Source organism: Aythya fuligula, chromosome 2 (genome assembly GCF_009819795.1).
Source record: "Aythya fuligula isolate bAytFul2 chromosome 2, bAytFul2.pri, whole genome shotgun sequence".
Taxonomy (NCBI): Eukaryota; Metazoa; Chordata; class Aves; order Anseriformes; family Anatidae; genus Aythya; species Aythya fuligula.
In genome coordinates this window covers 146046235-146064835 of record NC_045560.1, presented here as the reverse complement: position 1 = coordinate 146064835, position 18601 = coordinate 146046235, and the positions used below count along the sequence as shown (strand labels likewise).

Sequence of the window (18601 nt, the reverse complement as noted above, 5' to 3'; positions counted from 1 at the left end):
CTATTTGTGCTTGTTTACTGCCTACAGCAATGGTTTTGCTTCCTTTATACTGTTTTCTTTACGCTAAACTTTTCTAGATCTTTGCACAGCTTTTGGGGGTCATCAGGTTAGAACTGCCCCATCTCCATCTATTCTCAGGTTACATACAAGCTGCACAGACTTGCAGACAAAAGTGCCATTGGTTCCTCACACCTCAGCACAACGGGATGGGTGACAGAGTGGGAAGCAGAGATAAGTGAGTCCTCCCCATGTTCACCTCTGTGTGTTCTAAATTTGCCCAACCACCCCAAATTACACTTAAAATTTAATTAAAAATTCACAGTTGGTGGAGACCTGAGCTGACTTTATGGTCACTGCCATCTAGCAGTAGTTATTTTTTAACCCAGTGAAGTGAAGGCTGGAGGGAGACTTATCCCTTTTTGTCTGCTTTCCCTACAGCGGACGAATGAGGAGGGGTTACAGCATGTACAGAAGGTGCCAGATATCTTTTGTGGCACATTTATTTTCTCTTCTTGAGGAATTCACAGATGAAGTAGATGGTGACTTGGCACTCAGAGTCATTCCACTCTCCTGTGCTGAGCATTTCCACACAGTCCTGGCTGCCAGTGGAGTCATGAGGCTCCCCGTCCTTCCAGTTACTGTAGTTCTGCAATGGGCTGCTGTCTGCGTACACAAACTGCCCTTCTTTTTCCATGTAGTTCATCCCAATGAAGGCTCGGAAGAGGCCGCTCGTGGAGATGTAGTCAGCAAGCAGGGCGTTGGTTGCCTCATCCTTAGGCATGGCAAGTGTTCCTCCTCTGTCCCTGCAGTGCATGAGGGCTTCTCTGTAATTCTTCTCTTCTTTGACGATGTAGTAGAATTTCTCATCTGTCTCCCTGATGCCTGCTATAACTAAAGGCAAAAAAAAAAAATCATTCATGGCATTTCAGCAGCTATCAAAGGAACTTCAATTTGATGGTTTTTACACCAGAATTAATGAAAGAGAGAGAAGAAAAGTATTCCCAGCACCGAATTTATGATGAACAATGAGGACATGACCAGAGACTACTAGTGGGAGTGACAAGCACCGTGCATGCACTAGGATGAGGGCTCTTCAGTCCTGACTGGCATTTGTCTCCTGTGACACTTCAGTACCAGACATCCTTAAAGTAAATTTTACCAAATCAAGGCATGCTAAATGGACAAATAGCAGTGTCTAACTCTGAATCACCCCTGTTGCTTTATTGACACCCCTGTCATTGCCATATTGCCATATTGTATGTTATAGATCGTGAAAGAGTGCCGTGGGATTGGAACACAGGGGTATGGATAGCTTCTGGGCCCTTTCCATGCAGAAGAAAGTCAATGTTACTGCTAAAATAAGCCATTTTAAATACAGATTGATATTCACAGCCGCTGTAGCCACCAAGGGGCATTGACTAGGAAGGAAACTGTGGCTGCTCAGCAGCTTTAAAAGGTAAATTTCTTAGGCAACACGTATCCTGTTGAATAAAGCAGTGCCAAGAAGCATTCCTGGCTAACTGGCAGTTGATCCTGCTGTTGGATTGCTGGACCGGAAATGGCCAGAGCTTTGGCCTGGGGCAAATAACACTTTCCCACACAACTCCAGAGTTACCGCAGGTGCAGTTTAGCAGAGGACCACTCCTGGTATGGCCATTCAGTTTTGTAGGATTTAGTAATATAGATGAGAGCTGTGCCAGTTGGCCATAGAACAGTTTCAGACACGTTTTAATTTACAGATATCAACTGAGGCCTAGAAGAGGTTGTGGAGCCTTCTCAAAATCTCTGCCATGCTGGGAAATGCTTTTTCTTCCTTTTAGTAGGGACATTTTTCACTGTTCCGCTGACAGCACTGCATGCAAATGTGACTTTTTATAACCCATGGTTTTAGGGTGCTGGTGTCTCCCTTATTACAGGACAATGACACTCACAGTGAGGGAAGGCATGAGGAGAGTACCATGAATGCAGCTATTCTGCACAGCAGCAGCAAGATCAAGAGGTTCCTAGTGCTTTTCCTGGCTATTTGGACCAGGTCTGCACAAACTTTTTTCCTTTCATTGCCTGAGTGGCCACTGAGCCTGAGGGTGAGCAGGCTGACAGTGCAGAGGCAGTTAGCAAGTGGTGCCTGGTTCTTTTTGTGATTCTTTCAGTTGTGCTATTGATCATTGCTGTATTGTATTTGCTTTTATTCATCAGCTGCTTGTATCCTTACAGGTGCAAGACTGCCTACTTTCTGTATGTTACTGCATTGCATCGCACAGTGAGCCCTCTGTCTTTGCCTGGATTCTGCCACAGAACAGTGGTAGAAGAATAGCAGTGACAAAAGTTATGAGAGCCAAATAAATCACAGCAAATACACAACATAACAACCCTTACCATTCTTTACAAACTTGATGGATGTGTTAAGCCGAGCAACGTTGATATTCAGTTGTCCAACAACTCTGCGGTATCTTCCACAGTCACAGACCGTGCCTGATGCAATGCAAAGGACAGAGGATTTATCTGTTCAGAAATACTTGTGTGTGTATACGTGTGTGTGTAGGGTCAGCCAGAGCCCGCCTTCAAACCTTCTGGAGCCTTTTAAACATGGGGATGGAACAGTTTGCCATCTTCCTTCCACCCATATCAGTATAGAATTTACACATCTCCTGCCCCTCTCATCATCAATTCCATCTGGCTACCGAGAACTGGCTTGAAGTGTTGATCACACGATGTCACATCTGAATGCTGAAGGTGTCCTTTGGCACCTCTGTATCCATAAACAGCACTGATTCCCTAGACTTCTGACAGAAACAGCATCACTGTTTTCTCAATGAAAGAGTATTGTGTGGTGCTGGAAATACCTCAGTGGAAGGACCATGATACTGGACTGCTACATACAGTTGTGGTACAGCAGAAAAAGTTGATACCAACTCAAATAATCAGCCTGTCAAGCACTGAAGTCTCAGTTATATTTTCTGTTGGTAAACTGAATTTTGGCTTAGTGTAGGTTTTGTTTATTCCTCTCTTATTGTCAGGAAGAAAACAATTTGCTGATGGTTTCCCATAAAGAGCCAGACTGATGCTGCCTATGAAATGTCTTATAAATGAACACATCTGAACATTCAAGGTGGGAAAACATTCAAGGTTACTAGGACAGAGAAGAACCTTCTGGGTCATCAAATCCAAATTCTCTGGTAAGCAAATGTATTGCTTACAGGAGATCTGACAACAGATTGTGCTCTGTCTACAATCACATATATTTTTGTCCTTGTGATCCGATTAGGAAACTATTAAAGGACTTCATTCCTTTGGTATTCCAAAACTTTATTCTAGTTTCCAGTATAAAAATATTCCTGGCCTGTTTACATATTAGTTTTTATCTTATCAACCATTCTTTATTATTTTAGCTAACTTCTCCCTGTGTTGTGAATGTTTTTATATTCATAGCCATCAGTCATGTCCCTGCCCAATCCTCATTTTGCTAAACATAACTTTTTCAGCCTTTTGCTGTTTGTTTCACCCATTCTCAAGTTTTTCCAGACAAACCAACCCCAAAAACAGAGACCCAGAAAACTCAACCATTCTTCAGAGAAGGATGAACAGCATACCTGCTTTTCCCTTTTTTCCAGACACCCCTATTAAGCCTTTGGCTCCTTTGTCACCTGAATAAAAAGGAAAATACATTTTCAGATCTCAGACAGTACATATGTCAGGGGAGTGTGTTTGAGAACCCTGTTTAATAATATATTAGTGGTGTGCTTCTGACAGGAAGCCCCTATGTACTGTACTGGCAGATGTACCGTACTGCTAGATGTACCGTACTGGTAGATGTACTGTACTGGCAGATGTGCCAAGTCAAACAAGCCATGATTAATTCTGGTGAATGAAAATAAGGAGGACTCTTTAATAGCTAACTCACTGATAACACAGACATCTTGAGTGCTGCTGGTTCCTGGTACTGCTTTAAATATAAACTGCCCAGTGATCCCAAGAGGCTGAAAGCACTCAGAAAACCTCAGGGAGGTGAGACCTGGCCTCTCTCATTGCCTTGCAGGACACAGCCCTTTCGTGGGGTTGGTAGCTTCATGTCAGAACGAGGGACCATATGGGGCTTATGGTCGCTAAGCCACCGAATTCATGTGTGCAGCAGATTATGTTTGCAGGCAGCAATTAGCACCTGCATGAAGTGAGGTCAGTAAGGAACAGTGTTTCATTTCAGGTGTAGTTCGTGGAAACAGGATTTATTTTCCTCCAGCTGCCTTCCCCTTGTACTGTGATTCACAAAAATGATTGTTATAAAATGAAATTGCTTCTCCAAATGCTATGCTAATAAAGGCAGGTGACCAGCATGTTTGTTTTTTTCTTTTTTAAGTAATGTCAGCTGTGATTTGACAGCTGTCAAAACTCTTGGCTGTCTGGATCAAGAGCAGATTGACTATATCCAAAATTAGTGTCAGCTCTTCTTTTAAAAATTAAAACCTTCAGAGGCCAAATAATGTTAATACTTGCTCTACCTCGTTGATAGCCATGTTTTCATGCGCTTTTTCTTTTATACGGTTGTATTATAGTTATTATTTTTAAACAGAAATCAGGAGCTGGCTGGCATTTTAATTAACATAGCTTTACAGCCTGCACACTAATATACTGAAATTTCAGGGTTGCTTCCTTAAGAAGTTGAACGTTTAATGGTCAGTCTAAACAGTGACTTAGTGGCCTTTGCTTCTGCAAATAAAAAAAGGAAAAGAGAAAAAAATCCACCTAGAAGGGGGCAATACATTATACAGTCAGGTTGACAGTTTGATTTAAAGGCTGAGAGCATTGGTTTACTTTCAGATAAACAATTTTTGGATTCTTAAATTCTAGTCTCCTTTGGTGCTTGGAGACATCTTAGGAGATAGCTATCTGCGTCTTCAGTTGTCTAGGTACTTTTGAAAATTAATCCCTCAGGCCAAATTCTTTTGTTCTTCTCTGATAGTGCGGCTGGCTAGGGGCCATGAAGGGTTTATTAAAAAGCATTGGTTTGAGAAGCTCCCAGGAGAGCTTGTTCCACCCACTCACCCGCCTGTCTGGGCTGATGCTTTGGTTTAGAGACCACAGAGTTCCCCTTAGGATAGTGGATCCCTGCTGAGCTTTTGAGGCAGGTCTCCTCGTGGCAGAAGCAATATTTCTTCTTAAGTAGCTCTAAAAGAAAAGCCTGAGACTCTTCCCAGGCCAATAATTTCATGAAATGATTTTCCAAGTAGATTTGGAGTCTGCCTTGATTTGCAAGGAGTGGTTGTCCTGCGTTATGTAAGTGCTCTCTTAAAACTTTAAAAATCCTCCCCTTACCTGGCTGTCTTGGGCATCACTTGGTGACACCTCGCACACCAATGTGGATCACCAGGTGTGGCCTCCTGAGCACCAGCAGAGTATTGACTCAGGCCCTTCAGCATCTAAAGCAGAGGCACTGGTTCGGCTATCTCTTTCCAAGATCTCAGAAGATCTTGCTACTTCCTTCATAAGGGCCAGATTTTATCTCTTTCTCTTTTATCATCTCAAAGGACTGTTTTTTTAACTCACATAGCAAATTATTTTTAGCCATGTCAGTGATACATTGCACACAGGAAATAAAACTATTTCAGTTAGCTCTCATCACTGATCTTTATGCACAGTTTTCTCTGGAGATCACTGGTCACAGCAGGTATTTAATATACCTCCATACCTGGAACTCACACAAAACATGTATTTACCTTGAGGGAAAAAAAGCAAAACAAAACAAAACAAAAAAGTTCCCAGACCAGGACTTACCCTTTCCACCAATAGGACCAATTTTCCCAAGCATTCCCTGGTCACCAACATCCCCCACAGTTCCTTTGTTTCCTGAGAGAAGAAATAGGATGAAAAAGGTATGGATGGCTTCTGTCCTTTCTTCCCCAAGACGCTAGCCCTTTACTGCTGCTGTTTTCCCCAAGTGTGGCCCATCCAAATGTAAGGCATGGACACAAGTGTGCTCATGAGTATACACATGAACAGATTACAAGCTTTACAGTTTAACTTTTATTTAGAAAGTTTTATAAATGAAGCTTGCTTGAACCAGCCTGGGATGCTGAGGTGTTTCTGTGAGCTGCAGGGTTACAGGTAGCTCCTCTCTTCTGTCAGGGAACAGCAAAGTGACTCCAATGCCAGAAACCAGCCTTTAAACAAGGCCCACAGTGGCTCCCTGCAGGCAGCACAGGTTCAGATCGTTGCTACTGTGGGATACCTGCAGGGCACTGCAAGGCACCTTAGCAAAACTGCCTGTTCAGCTGCTCACAAACATCATATTTTTGTACAGAAAATACAAGCTAAAACTCCTAGTGAGTATTGATTTAACTTCACAGCCAACCTAGGTGATCAGCATGTTGATCTCTGTTGATTTTTTCTCTACCCCAGACAAAAGCCTTGGGTTTGTTTGGGAGGTGAAGTACTCAGGCTTTGCTGGGAATCCTCCATCGAAGCAGGATTGCAAATAGGGAACTACTGGTTGTGCTGTGTGTGTTTTCTCAGTCGTTGGAGCACCGAAATAATGGGTGCCTTTTTGACTGATTGATAGTTTAAGTTCTAATTTCTAGAAGTCTCACTTTGCACACTGAAGTTAACATCACTAAGTCACTTCTTAATTGGTTTGTTACCTGGTCTGCTTGAATCTTACCCGATCTTTTTTAAGGTAAGAAGCAAAGCCATATGAGTTCATTTAAAAATGAAGATTTTCATTATAACAGTAATAACAGGATGTTTGTAAAGATTCTATAAAGCTAGACACTTTTCTGATTAAACTTAAAATATTAGACCACTGTCAAGGAAGAAAGAACACGGATTGCATTATCATTAAACTTTAATGATACATTAAGCTTTTGAGTTAGAGTATGCAAACAAGGCTGACGCTATCACGTCTGGAGCCTCAGAGTGCTCTGCTGAGCTCGCTGTGAAGGTGTGGGACATGTTTAATATGAGTCCTGACACTCCTTTGGCTCCTCGTTCTCAGCCCTGATGCTGCTTGCTCAGAGGAACTTTGTTTCTCAGTTTGGTTTTCTGCAGAATGGGGACAGCTGAGACTGAAATTTGTTGAGCATCCTGATGTATTGCCAGGAAGTAACTCTCAACATTCAGTTACACCTAAAGGATAATTTCAGTAAGACAACAGTAATCCTTCTGGTTGTACGTATGATTTAGGTAGTTTTCAGTCTTCTGTACCACACTTATGGTTGTCACTTGGGAGATCATCTGTAAAAGTGCTGATTTATTACATGAAATTTGCTTTGGATTTATTGCCAGGTGTAGCTTCAGTATCTATTGGCATGAATTGCACCAAACTCTCAGAGCATTGTTAGGTTCCCTGATTAATATTTGACAGGCATTGTGAAATCCACTGGGGTGAGAGGAATGAAAAGCATTAAACAACACTGATCATATGCACCAGTACAGTTTTGTATGTTGATAGTCATATACCAGTAATAGCCAACAAACCAACATAAATACCTTTAGGTCCTTTTGGTCCAACTTTTCCTTGTTTGCCCACTTCTCCTCTATCTCCTTTTTCACCTTCATCTCCTTCCAGAAACATAAAATAAACCATCATGGGACATTTAACTCAGTGCAGTAAGAACAGGTATACATTCTCAGAAAGTAAAGTTCACTGTCAATTTTTTTTCTACTTCTTTTTATTTCACATTGAGGGCACAGTAGCCATGGGATAAATTTCCAAAGAAGAGCCGATGAATCTGACCATTAGGAAAAGCTAAAAATTTTCCCTTTGGGGGAATCTGTTCCAACATAAGGATTATACACCAACTCTAATTCTTATCCTTTAAGTGCTATTAGTTATAAAGCAGATAAATAAATGAATTGAATTTATTCAATAGATAAATATTGAAAAACCTGAGCACACCAGGGAGAAATGCCAAGGGAGACAATGGAATTTATTAATTGTTCCTAGTGACTCTGAGTTCAAGGTATGCAGATGTTATAGAAACAAGAGGATTATAAATGTGTTGCAATAGATCTTAGCATAGACATTAGCACTTAGTGTGGCAGAAGTCTTGCCTTCAGTTTTTGACAGGTGGCATGTGTTAACATAGCAAATGTCTTCTGCAATTACTCCAATACTTCATTTTGAATTAGTCATTCCCAGAGTATCTAGAGGAAGTAAATTCATTGCATTCATTAGAGTAGTGCAGAGATTTCCCCAAATGAGACCAAGGTCCTATTACACAGGTTACTGCCCATAAGTATAGTAAGAGACAGCCTCTTACTGAGCAGCTTGCTGTTTGAAAGAGCAAGACAGTGATTAGTAATGGGAAAGAAGTGTTATCTCTTTCCTCAAGAAAGAAGTTGCACAGAATTTCATTTGAGATTATGCAGCAAAACAGAAAACCAGAGGTACAACAGATTATTTTATCTTCTATTTCTTAATTTTGACCTGAGGAGATCTTTCCTTTTTTTTTTTTTTTTTTTTTTTTTTTTTTTTTTTACAACTGTTGGGGGGACACCTGCACCCTCCTGCAGCAAAAGACCAGCACTGAATACAGACAGCCTTCCAAAATTCCTCGCCTGTTCCCTACCATTGTCCCATTGTCTGCAAGACAAGAAGAAGGACAGAGAGAAGGACAGAAGAACAGCATTACATGACAAGACCGGTAACCCGTCTCACCAAGGATGGTGTCTCCAGCCCTGGCAGAAAGTGTTCAGGGTGTGCTGAGGGTGACTGCTCCCCATGAGCAATGGTTGGAGGGCTCACCTGACCCAAGGACCGCATCCAGGCAACTTGTGAGAGCCACTTCTTATTCTACTATGCATGGATTAGTCTCGAGCCTTTTAAACACAGTTAGATTTTTGGTTCCTACAATATCCTGTAGCAAAGAGGTCAATGATTTAATGTGCTGGGAAGTAGCTTCCCATGGTTGCTTTCAGATTGACTGTTTCTTTGTGTGTCCTCACTGTTTTGTGAAAAAAGCTACCCACTCATTATTTACCTCCTTCTACTTATAGCCAAGACATAGCATATCATGGGGTGTCTCATGGGGTGATGAGAGATGAGAAATGGGGCACATTAAGTGCAGCATACAAAATGTAGCAGGGGGTCCTCTGGCATGCGAGTGTGTGCCACAAAATCTGTAGTGCTGGGGCTCCCTTGTGAGGGGCAAACTCACCCCATCAGTCAGGATACTCTTGGGGATGGTCATCAGTGATCCAAACTGAGAATGATAAAGTGCTGAAATTCAGTCTGAGTTGGAGGGAAGAAGCATTTGTTAGAGGGAGAGACAAACAAAAACCTGACGTGTGCTGGTTCACTCAGGCACTTTGTTTTTAATTCCAGATGCCTCAGGACAAAATAGGAAAGGAAAAGACTGTAACCAGTCAGAAGTAGAAGTTTTAAACATCTTTTTATTCTCACTGGTTCTTCAAAGTTACTTGATAAGTCAGTATGTATTTCCAAAAGCCAAGCTTCTTAAAATCCTGATAAAGCTTTGGGTCTTAGCCTCAAGCTGATGGAAGGATACCTGCTTGTACTGGGTACTTGTCTGGGGGTCATCAGACAGCAGAGCCAGAGAATTTGCAGTTTAATTTTGCTGTTGACCTCAGTGCTAACATCATTTACGACTGAGAAATGAAGCAATTGTCCTTTCTAAACCCACCTGTGAAACTCTTCAGAAAACTGTAAGAATCACTTCGCAGTAGGGCAGAAATTCAGAAAAGATTCCCAGAGGTTGGCAAAGAGCTTGTAAAATGAAATTCAAGGAAAAGGTTAAGAGCTGATGTGTTCACGGTCTGCAAACCCATGCAGGAGAGGAAATGTGTGATAACAGAAAGGAATCAGGGTGCGATTAAAAGTCTGGAAAAGCTGTATGAGTTCTGACTAGAAATGTAACATGGGGTTATTTAACAAATGGGCCACACTGTCCAGCAGGGAAGGGAGACTTAAGAGCCTTTTCACTTCCAGCCTTTACCAGTGCAATGAATTTCCATGTGCAAGAGATGCTGTAATGCTGGGTTTGTTGTAGAAACAGCTGAGGGAGTTTCTTTGGGCTGTGAGCATGCAGGAGAGCAGATGAGATTCCTGCTGACCTTCCTACCCAGGGGACTACCTGTCACCCTCACCATCCAGTCACCTTCTCTGTGTCTTGTGGACCGCTCTGTTGGGTTAAGGCTCTAGCAAGGCTGCTGTTCTCAAAGCATTGCTTAGGCACTTAATCTTAGAAATAGAATCCTGGAAAGAAAGTCAATATACCAGCAGAGAAGCTGTGATTACTCCCCAGAGGTATTTTCTTCCAATCTCAGTTACAATGTTTAGAGCTACTAAAAGATGCAGTGGGTTTTTCTGAGACTTTGGACAGGTGGGGCTGCCAGAGATGAAGCTAGTGTATGGGGCATTAGACTCATGGCTCAGAGCAGACAGGTGAAAGGAGTAAAAGGTATGGGAAAGTTTGATCTGGAGATTTTGAGGAATTAGGAGGTGTCTCAAATTTATTGCTAACATCTCCTGTATAGTCCCAGTTATTGCTCAAACCATCTAAAAACCTAAAGGACAGGGAAGGAAGATCTATCACCTATTTCATCTTGGCATAAAGCAGCCTACCATCTCCTGCCTTAGTTCCATTACCTGGGAAAATAAGAATAATGCTAATTTGCCTGTCTGCAAGAGGAGAAGGGAAATCCTGATTTTCTCCCAGTATCACATCTGAGAATGGATAGGCAAAGCAAGGGTAGAAGCCAACAGCATTAATTAGTTGTACCCTTTCATTGTTAATGTAATACTGGATTGATCCCAGTGCTTGGAAAAATGGTGTTATAATTATAAATCCATTGTGCCTGCCTTTAGCTGTTGCGTGCAGTGATCATAAATTTTGGCAAGCAATGTGAACTCTTGAGTTATGCTCCCCCCTCGTGGTGTTACCGTGATTTGCAACGAGGTAGGAGGGAGTGTGAAAGTTTGTTTTGGACAGGAGATGAGCTGGCTTTCTGTCTAATTCATAATAAGGATCTCTCCTTTTCTTCTGGGACCTCATATAGATGGGGCATCCCCGTGTACCAGCCACTTATTTTGTGGTCTGACAGAAAGGGAAATCTAACTTCTGGCTGTGCTCTAGAGTGAGTTTTTGATTTTTTGTACCACTGTGCTTTATGCTACATGAATTTTCTTACAGAAATAAATAAAATATGATCCTGATATATATGCCTGATATGGTTGTGGATGAAGCACTGGAAGCCAGTAGCTGAAGCACAGCCTTTTCTCTACCTGTTCATATTCCTGCAAGCTGATTCACTTCTTCTGAGTGACAGATTTAAATTATCAGAATATTTAAGTTAATACATGAAACAATAAGTTGCTAGACTCTTCCAGCTTGGGACTGTGCAAGACAGAACAAAAGAGGAAATGATAAGCAGTAAATGGCTTCTGCAGCCATTAGAAAACTGTAACTGTAATTGAGCGAGAGAAAACCCAGTCCTTTCTTCTCCTATAAACAAGCTCAGTGAAATGCTGAAGGTCTAATAATCAGCAGGATTTTTAGGCAGTTGAAAGGATCTCTGCCTCTTTAGAAGTTTCACTGAACAATGCAATGTTGAGAGGTTACATTTAGTAAGAATGCAATTAGCAAGAATTTACTGACCTTCGGGTGATTTATATTTCCTTCCTCAGCCTTTTGTTGGCAGTTTATTTGGTTTGTATTCATGAGCGGAGGAAGTTTTCAGGTTAAATTGTTCACATATGTTTAGTGGCTCCCCAAGCCTCGCGATCGGGGGCTGACCCCGGATCTTGGAGAATCACACTGTAATCCCCAGGGATTACAGAGGCCACGCTTATCTGGAGATGCAGCCCTAATCTGGGCGAGAGCAAATCTGCAGGCTGTGTGGGGTCTAAAGCTGGGAGGGGGCTTCTAACAGGCATGTTTTTCTCCAGGAACACTTAGTAACAAGCCTCTTCACTCACAGCTCTGATGAGACACCCTGGCTCCATGCAGGGTTTTACTCAGACATGTCTCCAGGTGTTCTGACAAGCCGTGGCCTCAGGTCAGCTGCAATTCCTGTCTCCTGACCAAAAATACTCCATAAATGTTAATGTTTCTTAAGCCTCTCCTTTACAGTGAATCAATTAAATGCTTCCTCTGAAGAAAAAGAAGGACAAAGCCTATTCTCTGTAGATCCCTCCCAACAGTCCCAGGTTCAGCTCCCTGAGCCTGCAGGCTCAGCATGCATCACAGCCCCGGGTACCTTCCTCCACGATCCCTGGGCATGCCCCCCATTTCAGCTGATAAAAACTCTGCCTTTGGTGGGCTAAAGCACAGTTCTTCTCCTACATCAGATAGTCTGAACAGAAAAAAGGACATACCATGTACTGCAGCCTACTGACGCTGAGCTGAGCCTTTGCAGCACTTGGATGCGTACTCTCTCTGTTGAGAGGCTTGGTCACCAGAGGGAGTCGCAGACTCCAAGAAACAAATAAATAAATAACCAACACCAAAACATTTTGTCTTTCCATTGTACAAGCATGTCACAGTTACGTCAATGGAAAGACTGAAGATTTCCTCTAATTTCACTTTCGTTGTCTTTTAGACACTTAGCAAATTTCCCGTAGCTGAGGGGGTTCTTGTTTCCAAGCTGCATGCGATTAGTGAGGACATGATTTCTTGTCCTGCCCTGGAGTAAAATGATATAATCTGGCTGGAATCGATCTGACGTGATGTGCCCTTCCCTGTCTTTCCTCCTCCTGTCTGACCTCAGCACTGACTTGTGTACTTCTGTCCCAATTTGGGTGATTTTGAGCACTCTTCTGACCCTGTGTTTAATGAATTATTGGAATGAAGAGGGAAATACCAATAAGGCAAATAAAAGTGCACATTTTTAATAAGCTGGAGGACTCTGATGAATATACAGCTGAGCCAGCGCAAGGTGAAGGTAGGACCGTGCAGTCTGAATGGTGGAAGAAAAAGATATTGGGCCTCCCCTTTTGGAGAAAAAAAACGACAGATCAGTCCAGCTGTAGTGTGTAACTTCACCCATAGCCTCTCTTCCAAGTGCCCTGCAGGGAACATGCAAGGCTCCACAGGTTGCATTATGAGAATAGAAGTGTTTTGCTCACAATTTCTTGGGTACTCTTCTCTTTACCCAGCTCCAAGTTAGACAGCAGGGGCCCAGTCACCTTTCCTGGTGAAATGGAATGCATCTTCAGGAATAAATTGGATTATCTGCTCACTTTTCTGCTTTCCACTTATAAGGAGATATTGAATTCACTAGAAATACCCACTTCTACTGCATTGCATGAGCCACACTCAGACCCTCACTAGGTTCTATGAAGCTCCACTTATCTGGATTACTTGAAAGTGTGGGCCTTTGTGCACGGATGGGACATATATTGTGTCTTTGATAACACAGAAATAATTTAAATTGTTTCTGATTCATCTTTCACTTGATCTGTCCCAATTTAAGCTTCTCCACTTGATCCCCTGCCATTATGATGTGATCTCAAAGACCCATGTGTTACGGTGGTTTGGGTGAGGAATCAAACCAACATGGGTAAGAAATACAGACCCGATATCTTCTGAATTTGTATTTAAGTGCCCACATGCATGCTTTATAACTCAGGCTGATAAACATCAGAAACTTAACATGTGCTAAAATACATGAAGGCTAAAATCCATGACAAAATAGAATTATGTGTTGATTATAAAGGGCTCTTCAGATCAAACGTGAGGTGCTAAGAGGGAAGCTTAGTTGTAGGTTTGAACAGCCTATAGGATGTGGTAAGGCACTTTATATTTTCGGAAGAAAATGTGGATAGCAGCATATCTGGTTTCTGAGAGAGTTTTAGATTTTCCAGGAGTGGAATTGCGTAAGCGCGATTAAAGTTGAGAGATGGACAGCTATACTGGAGACCACAGTAAATGCTATTTTGAGGAGCCAGCCAAAGTCATAGAGTTTATAAACATCATTTGTCAGCAATAATAGTAAGGAAATGCTTTCCATCTGAATTGCTATGGGAAACTCCCAATACTCTTCAGATTTCATCTCATTCCAGTTTCTCAACCTGGGCCTGATTCAAGGCCTTTGAAGTTCCCGTGTCTGGATTTCAAAGGAAGTGATCTGGGACCTGATAGCAAGATAGCAAGACAGCAAGATCTGGATTCAATGCTCAGACACACTCCCCCAAATTCACATGAAATCAGCTCTAGCCTTGCTCTGCACTTCTGCAATGTTGTGCCTTATTCTTCTCCCCCTGCTCAAGCTTTTGTTAGGAGTTTAGTAGTCAAAGTTTTGGGCTCTCAGTTTATTTCTGCCCTCATGTTTTGGCTTATTGATTTACTCAGGCTGGAGCATGGATTGACAGCTGGTGCTTTTCCTTTCACAGTGTTTGCTGCTGCTTTCCCATAGTTTCTGGTTCCTCTCTCAGGATCAGCATCCCCCAGCCTATTTCCAGGCTTGGAAGGGTTGAAAGTAAGCAATGGGGCCATAACTAATTTTGCTAGTCAAAGCACTTGGCTACCCTGGGAAATTCATTGCATTATTTATGCTAGATCTGGTTCTGTTTGTTCCCAAGAAGTTAATGGAGTACAGAATTTGGTCTTTACTGTCCTAATTAGCCAGCTGTGGATAAGCATTGCCTAAACTAAATTTTCAGAGGTACTTCACCAAATCAACCCAGCTAAATCCAATTTCTTCTTAAATGTCTCATGTCAAACACCAAAAATCACTAGTTACAAATGCAGAACACATATATTGGTCCAAAGCATGAATTTGCTTCTTTTCCAGTATTTCAATAAGGGTCACAGAAAACACTTCTCAGATTTCTATTTTTAACTTCTATACAAGCCAATTTGCCATGTACCTCAAAAGCTTTCTCAAGGAGCCAGGATAAGACAGCCATTGCACCAGGGTTCATTAAAAAATTCCCCTCTTTTTGAGAAGTGACCTGATCATTCCATAGAAAGGGAGACTGGGAGAGAAGGGCCAGCTTTTTTTTTTTTTTTTTTTTTCTCTTATATATATTATATATATTCAAAATTTCTTTGCATAATTCTTTAAAAATAGACCTCAACATTCATTTTCTTGCATCAGGCATGGAAAAGCAGCAGATAGATGGAGGGGATTGCAGAGAGCCTGGTTTAGATCGCAAATAACCACCAGGGGTCAGGCTGAAACCCTTATTCATTTCTAAATGCTGAACAGTTTAACTCAGGCAGACGCTTATCATAGCAACTGAAAGTGCAAAAGACTTACAGGATGTCTGCTGTCTTTCTGCTGTTCCTATGAGATTGTGTCCTTCCAGAGTATTTTCTAGCTCTTTGTGTTTTGTGGTTCTGCTGACACACTTTGGGAGACTGCTGGGTCTGTCACAACTGGTTCGAAGACTTTCCTGGTGATCAGCCTGGAATTACCCTTTCTTTTCATCCCATCACTCATATCATACCTCTCTTGTGACCTCTCAGGTCAGAGCATAAACAAGGCTATATTTTTGAAGGGGAAGAGCTTGGCTTACACAAATTATCTGGAAAAGTTACAAGTGGCTGGTACAAGCAGTGACACCGATGACTCTTTCTGAACAGGTGATCTTTGGGATGAACATGCAGGAAGGTCAAGTGCTTGCTCCTGTATTAACTATGAATGCCTAAATGATGAAGTGAGTACTGCAGCCTTCAACAGTGCAAGAATGTAAGGGTGATAAGGCCTGAATCTCTCCAAACATCGTCTCTCCTCCCTTAGCCTCCTCTCCATGGTGTCGTGTGATGGGAAGAGCAGCATTACTGCTGTGTGGTACCAAGGCTGATCCCACTTGCGGCCCACACAGTGGATTTAGCCCACAGGACAGTTTGTGCCACCACAGCTTTGCAAAACTATTTAATACCTTTGAATTCCTTGCACATGTAGGTGCTTGGTCCCATAAGATCCTCAAGGTATCCCATTAATGTCTGGATGGAGGGATGAAGTTGCCACAACAGGAATCTGGCTTGTGGTGGTGGAAGATGCTGGCCACTGTACTGTGGGAGCCCAGCACCTCTGACCTCTGACTTGTGACACCACCATAGCTGTGTCACCACCGAGCAAATGGGAGGTGAGGGGGAGGAACTTGTGCAGTGTGGGTCAAAACCTATATCTGGGAGAATGTTTGACAAAAGGGCACAACAAATGTAGCACAGAAAATAAACCTTACAGCAATGGAAGTCTGAGCCTTGTCCATTGTCAGGGTTAAAGTCTGGGCAGCAGTGTTGCCTGTATCTGTTGTGTGGTCCTAGGCTGGGGACCGTGTGCTCTGAGTCTTTAGACACAAGATGGATAGAGGAAAACTGGCAGCAGGACAGACTGGCTTCTGCCATATTAGGCCAGCAAGCTTCATCACTAACTGCAAGAGATGCCTGAGGAGTAGCAGAGTAGTTCACACACCCAGCCAGCTCTGTCTTTAGTTGCCCAGCTCTTCAGCTTATAACTGCCCTGGATGAGCTCAGATCTGGTAGGACCTGAAATCAGGCTATAGGATCGTATCATGTAAACTGCAAAACGTATTTGATGACCTGCAACGGATTTGAGCCAGTAACTTGGAGCTCATTTACACTCCTTTTACCAATCATGGATCTTGGCTATGGTAATCTAATTTTACAGTAGTAGTGAGGACCCTGCCAACACGTTTGGCTTCTCCATTGCAGCATCAGCCAGGGGGCAGTAGGACTGGAAATGTATATATACTGACTTTCTCAGTACCGCACTTGCAAAGAATCATGATATCTAGCCTTTAAGTGCTCCCTGTCCCAGATAGACCACAGAAACCACCTGGAGTCCCAACTACTCTCATGTTGTCACAAGACCACCTCATTAGCCTCATGACTTGTTAAACACAATTCTGTCAAACTTTGTTCTCCAGCCTGCCATTATTCATGTACTAACTAAACAAACTCCCACTAGCTCCCCTGGGAATCATTACATCTCTCTACATTTATGCTGTGGCAGCAAAAGTTTAAGCTTGGTTTGTAATCATAAAGAAATTAATTTGCTGATTAAAAATGGTCCTTTAAGCAACATGCATTTGAATAATCCATCATAAAAACAAATGAGTCTGGAGCAATGCTTTAGACTTGATAATCTTTTTTCTGCTTAAAATTTAAATCAGTTGCAATTTTTTTTCCTCTCAATCCGTAGCCTATAGAAAAATACAATGAATTACTAAAAAAGAAAGCAATAGTTTGAACTGCAGTAGCCATGGTGTGGAATATAGATTTTAGATCTCTCATTGCAAGATAGATTTGTATGTCATGGTCCTAATTTTTGGCTGAGGTACCCTCCAGGCAATTCCATCGACATTAGTTATGTTACCCAAAAAGTAAGTTAATGCAGAAAATTTGGTTTCAGACATTTGCAAAGAATTTTGAAGACAAAAGAACTGCACATGCCAGAGCTGATCTAATTCTTGTTGAGGTCTGCAGTGAAGGTGGTGTTTAATTCAACAGGAGCTTCTCTATCAGGTCTGATGAATGCAGCAGAGCTCTGTTTACAGGTAAGCATTTGGAAATGATGTCAATACAATCATTTTAAATATTGCATTTCTCTCTCTACCTATATGCAAAGTGAGCCATCAACAGTTCAAAATAGGTGCTTACTTTCAGACAAAGTTCCTCAATTTATGGCTGCTACCTGTACCGGCTATGTGATGAATACAAGAAGTAAGAGAAGATTTATATGGCTGCAGAAAGGTGCAAAAGGACAACTTTAATTTATATGAGAATATGCAAGACAATTCCTGAAACTAAAGTAAAGCAAATACAAATCTCCTTGCTTCATCACTTTCCCCCACTACAGTTTCACTTTTCTAGACATTTGTACGGTCTGCAGTAATTTAGATCTTTCATCCCCAGCCTGTGCCACAAGCGTTCCACATCTATTTTAAAAAATCAGCCTTTATCAGTACTGGTCTCAGCATTAGTAACCTCATATTCCTCACCTTTTGGTCCAGGTAAAATTGTGTGTGTCGAGCAGATATCTGTTGTAGGTCGATTGTCAACATCAAAACCAAAAATCTGAACTTGGAAGATGAAAAGCACTACTAGGGTCCCGCATTTCCTTAGCTGTTGTTCTTTCTTGCAGCTCATCCTTGTAGCTTCTCAGGAAATGCCTTTCGTTGTTACAGTCTTAACAAATGCAGCTGATTCAAAAATAAATGCTCCGCTAACTGAAGCAGTGCAAAGATTGGGAGCTACATGCACGAACAGCTAAATAAAGTGAAGAAAGGAGTTTGACGATGCTGTAGTTATTTCTGTCCTGCACATTATCCAGGATATTTATTTAACACTGACAGCTGTTTATTCCAATTTATCTCTTATCTGTGAGATGTTTAGCTGCTTTTGCCATGGAAAATTTCTTCAATATATGGGGATAATCTCTTTTGTCATTCTTTTTTTTTTTTTTTTTTTTTTTTCTCCTTTCCCTGCTGATTCTTCATGCCCAGCTTTTCACTTACTCAAGAGACAAAAGACTGCGGTATTGTATCCAAGTGAGTACTAATTAGTTATAGGATACTTGTGGCTGGTTCTGTTCTGGAAGAGTAACTCAGACTCCTTGTAATGTGTAGAGACTACCACAAAGGCTTTTCTCCAAGGAGACCTTTTGTGACAAGAGACTA

At 41.9% G+C, this 18601-nt stretch overlaps 1 protein-coding gene across 1 annotated transcript; it reads right to left on the bottom strand.

Annotated features, from left to right (window-relative positions):
* Window positions 1-466: 466 nt before the first annotated feature.
* COLEC10 (collectin subfamily member 10) lies at window positions 467-18239 on the bottom strand. Its single transcript, XM_032181974.1, has 6 exons — window positions 17924-18239; window positions 7480-7551; window positions 5770-5841; window positions 3591-3644; window positions 2377-2472; window positions 467-891 (listed from the first exon to the last, which is right to left on the bottom strand). Exons 1-6 carry the CDS (start codon window positions 18069-18071, stop codon window positions 500-502), a joined length of 834 nt encoding a protein of 277 aa, XP_032037865.1. The 5' UTR covers window positions 18072-18239; the 3' UTR covers window positions 467-499.
* Between the last annotated feature and the right edge of the window lie 362 nt (window positions 18240-18601).

Excerpts from the sequence above, each read along its gene's own strand:
- COLEC10 (XM_032181974.1), bottom strand. The coding sequence starts at position 18,071 with ATGAGCTGCAAGAAAGAACAACAGCTAAGGAAATGCGGGACCCTAGTA. Across the intron at positions 3,645-5,769 it reads TGGTCCTATTGGTGGAAAGG|GTGACAAAGGAGCCAAAGGC; the intron begins GTAAGTCCTGGT and ends CTTTTTATTCAG. Across the intron at positions 892-2,376 it reads CATCAAGTTTGTAAAGAATG|TTATAGCAGGCATCAGGGAG; the intron begins GTAAGGGTTGTT and ends TTTTGCCTTTAG.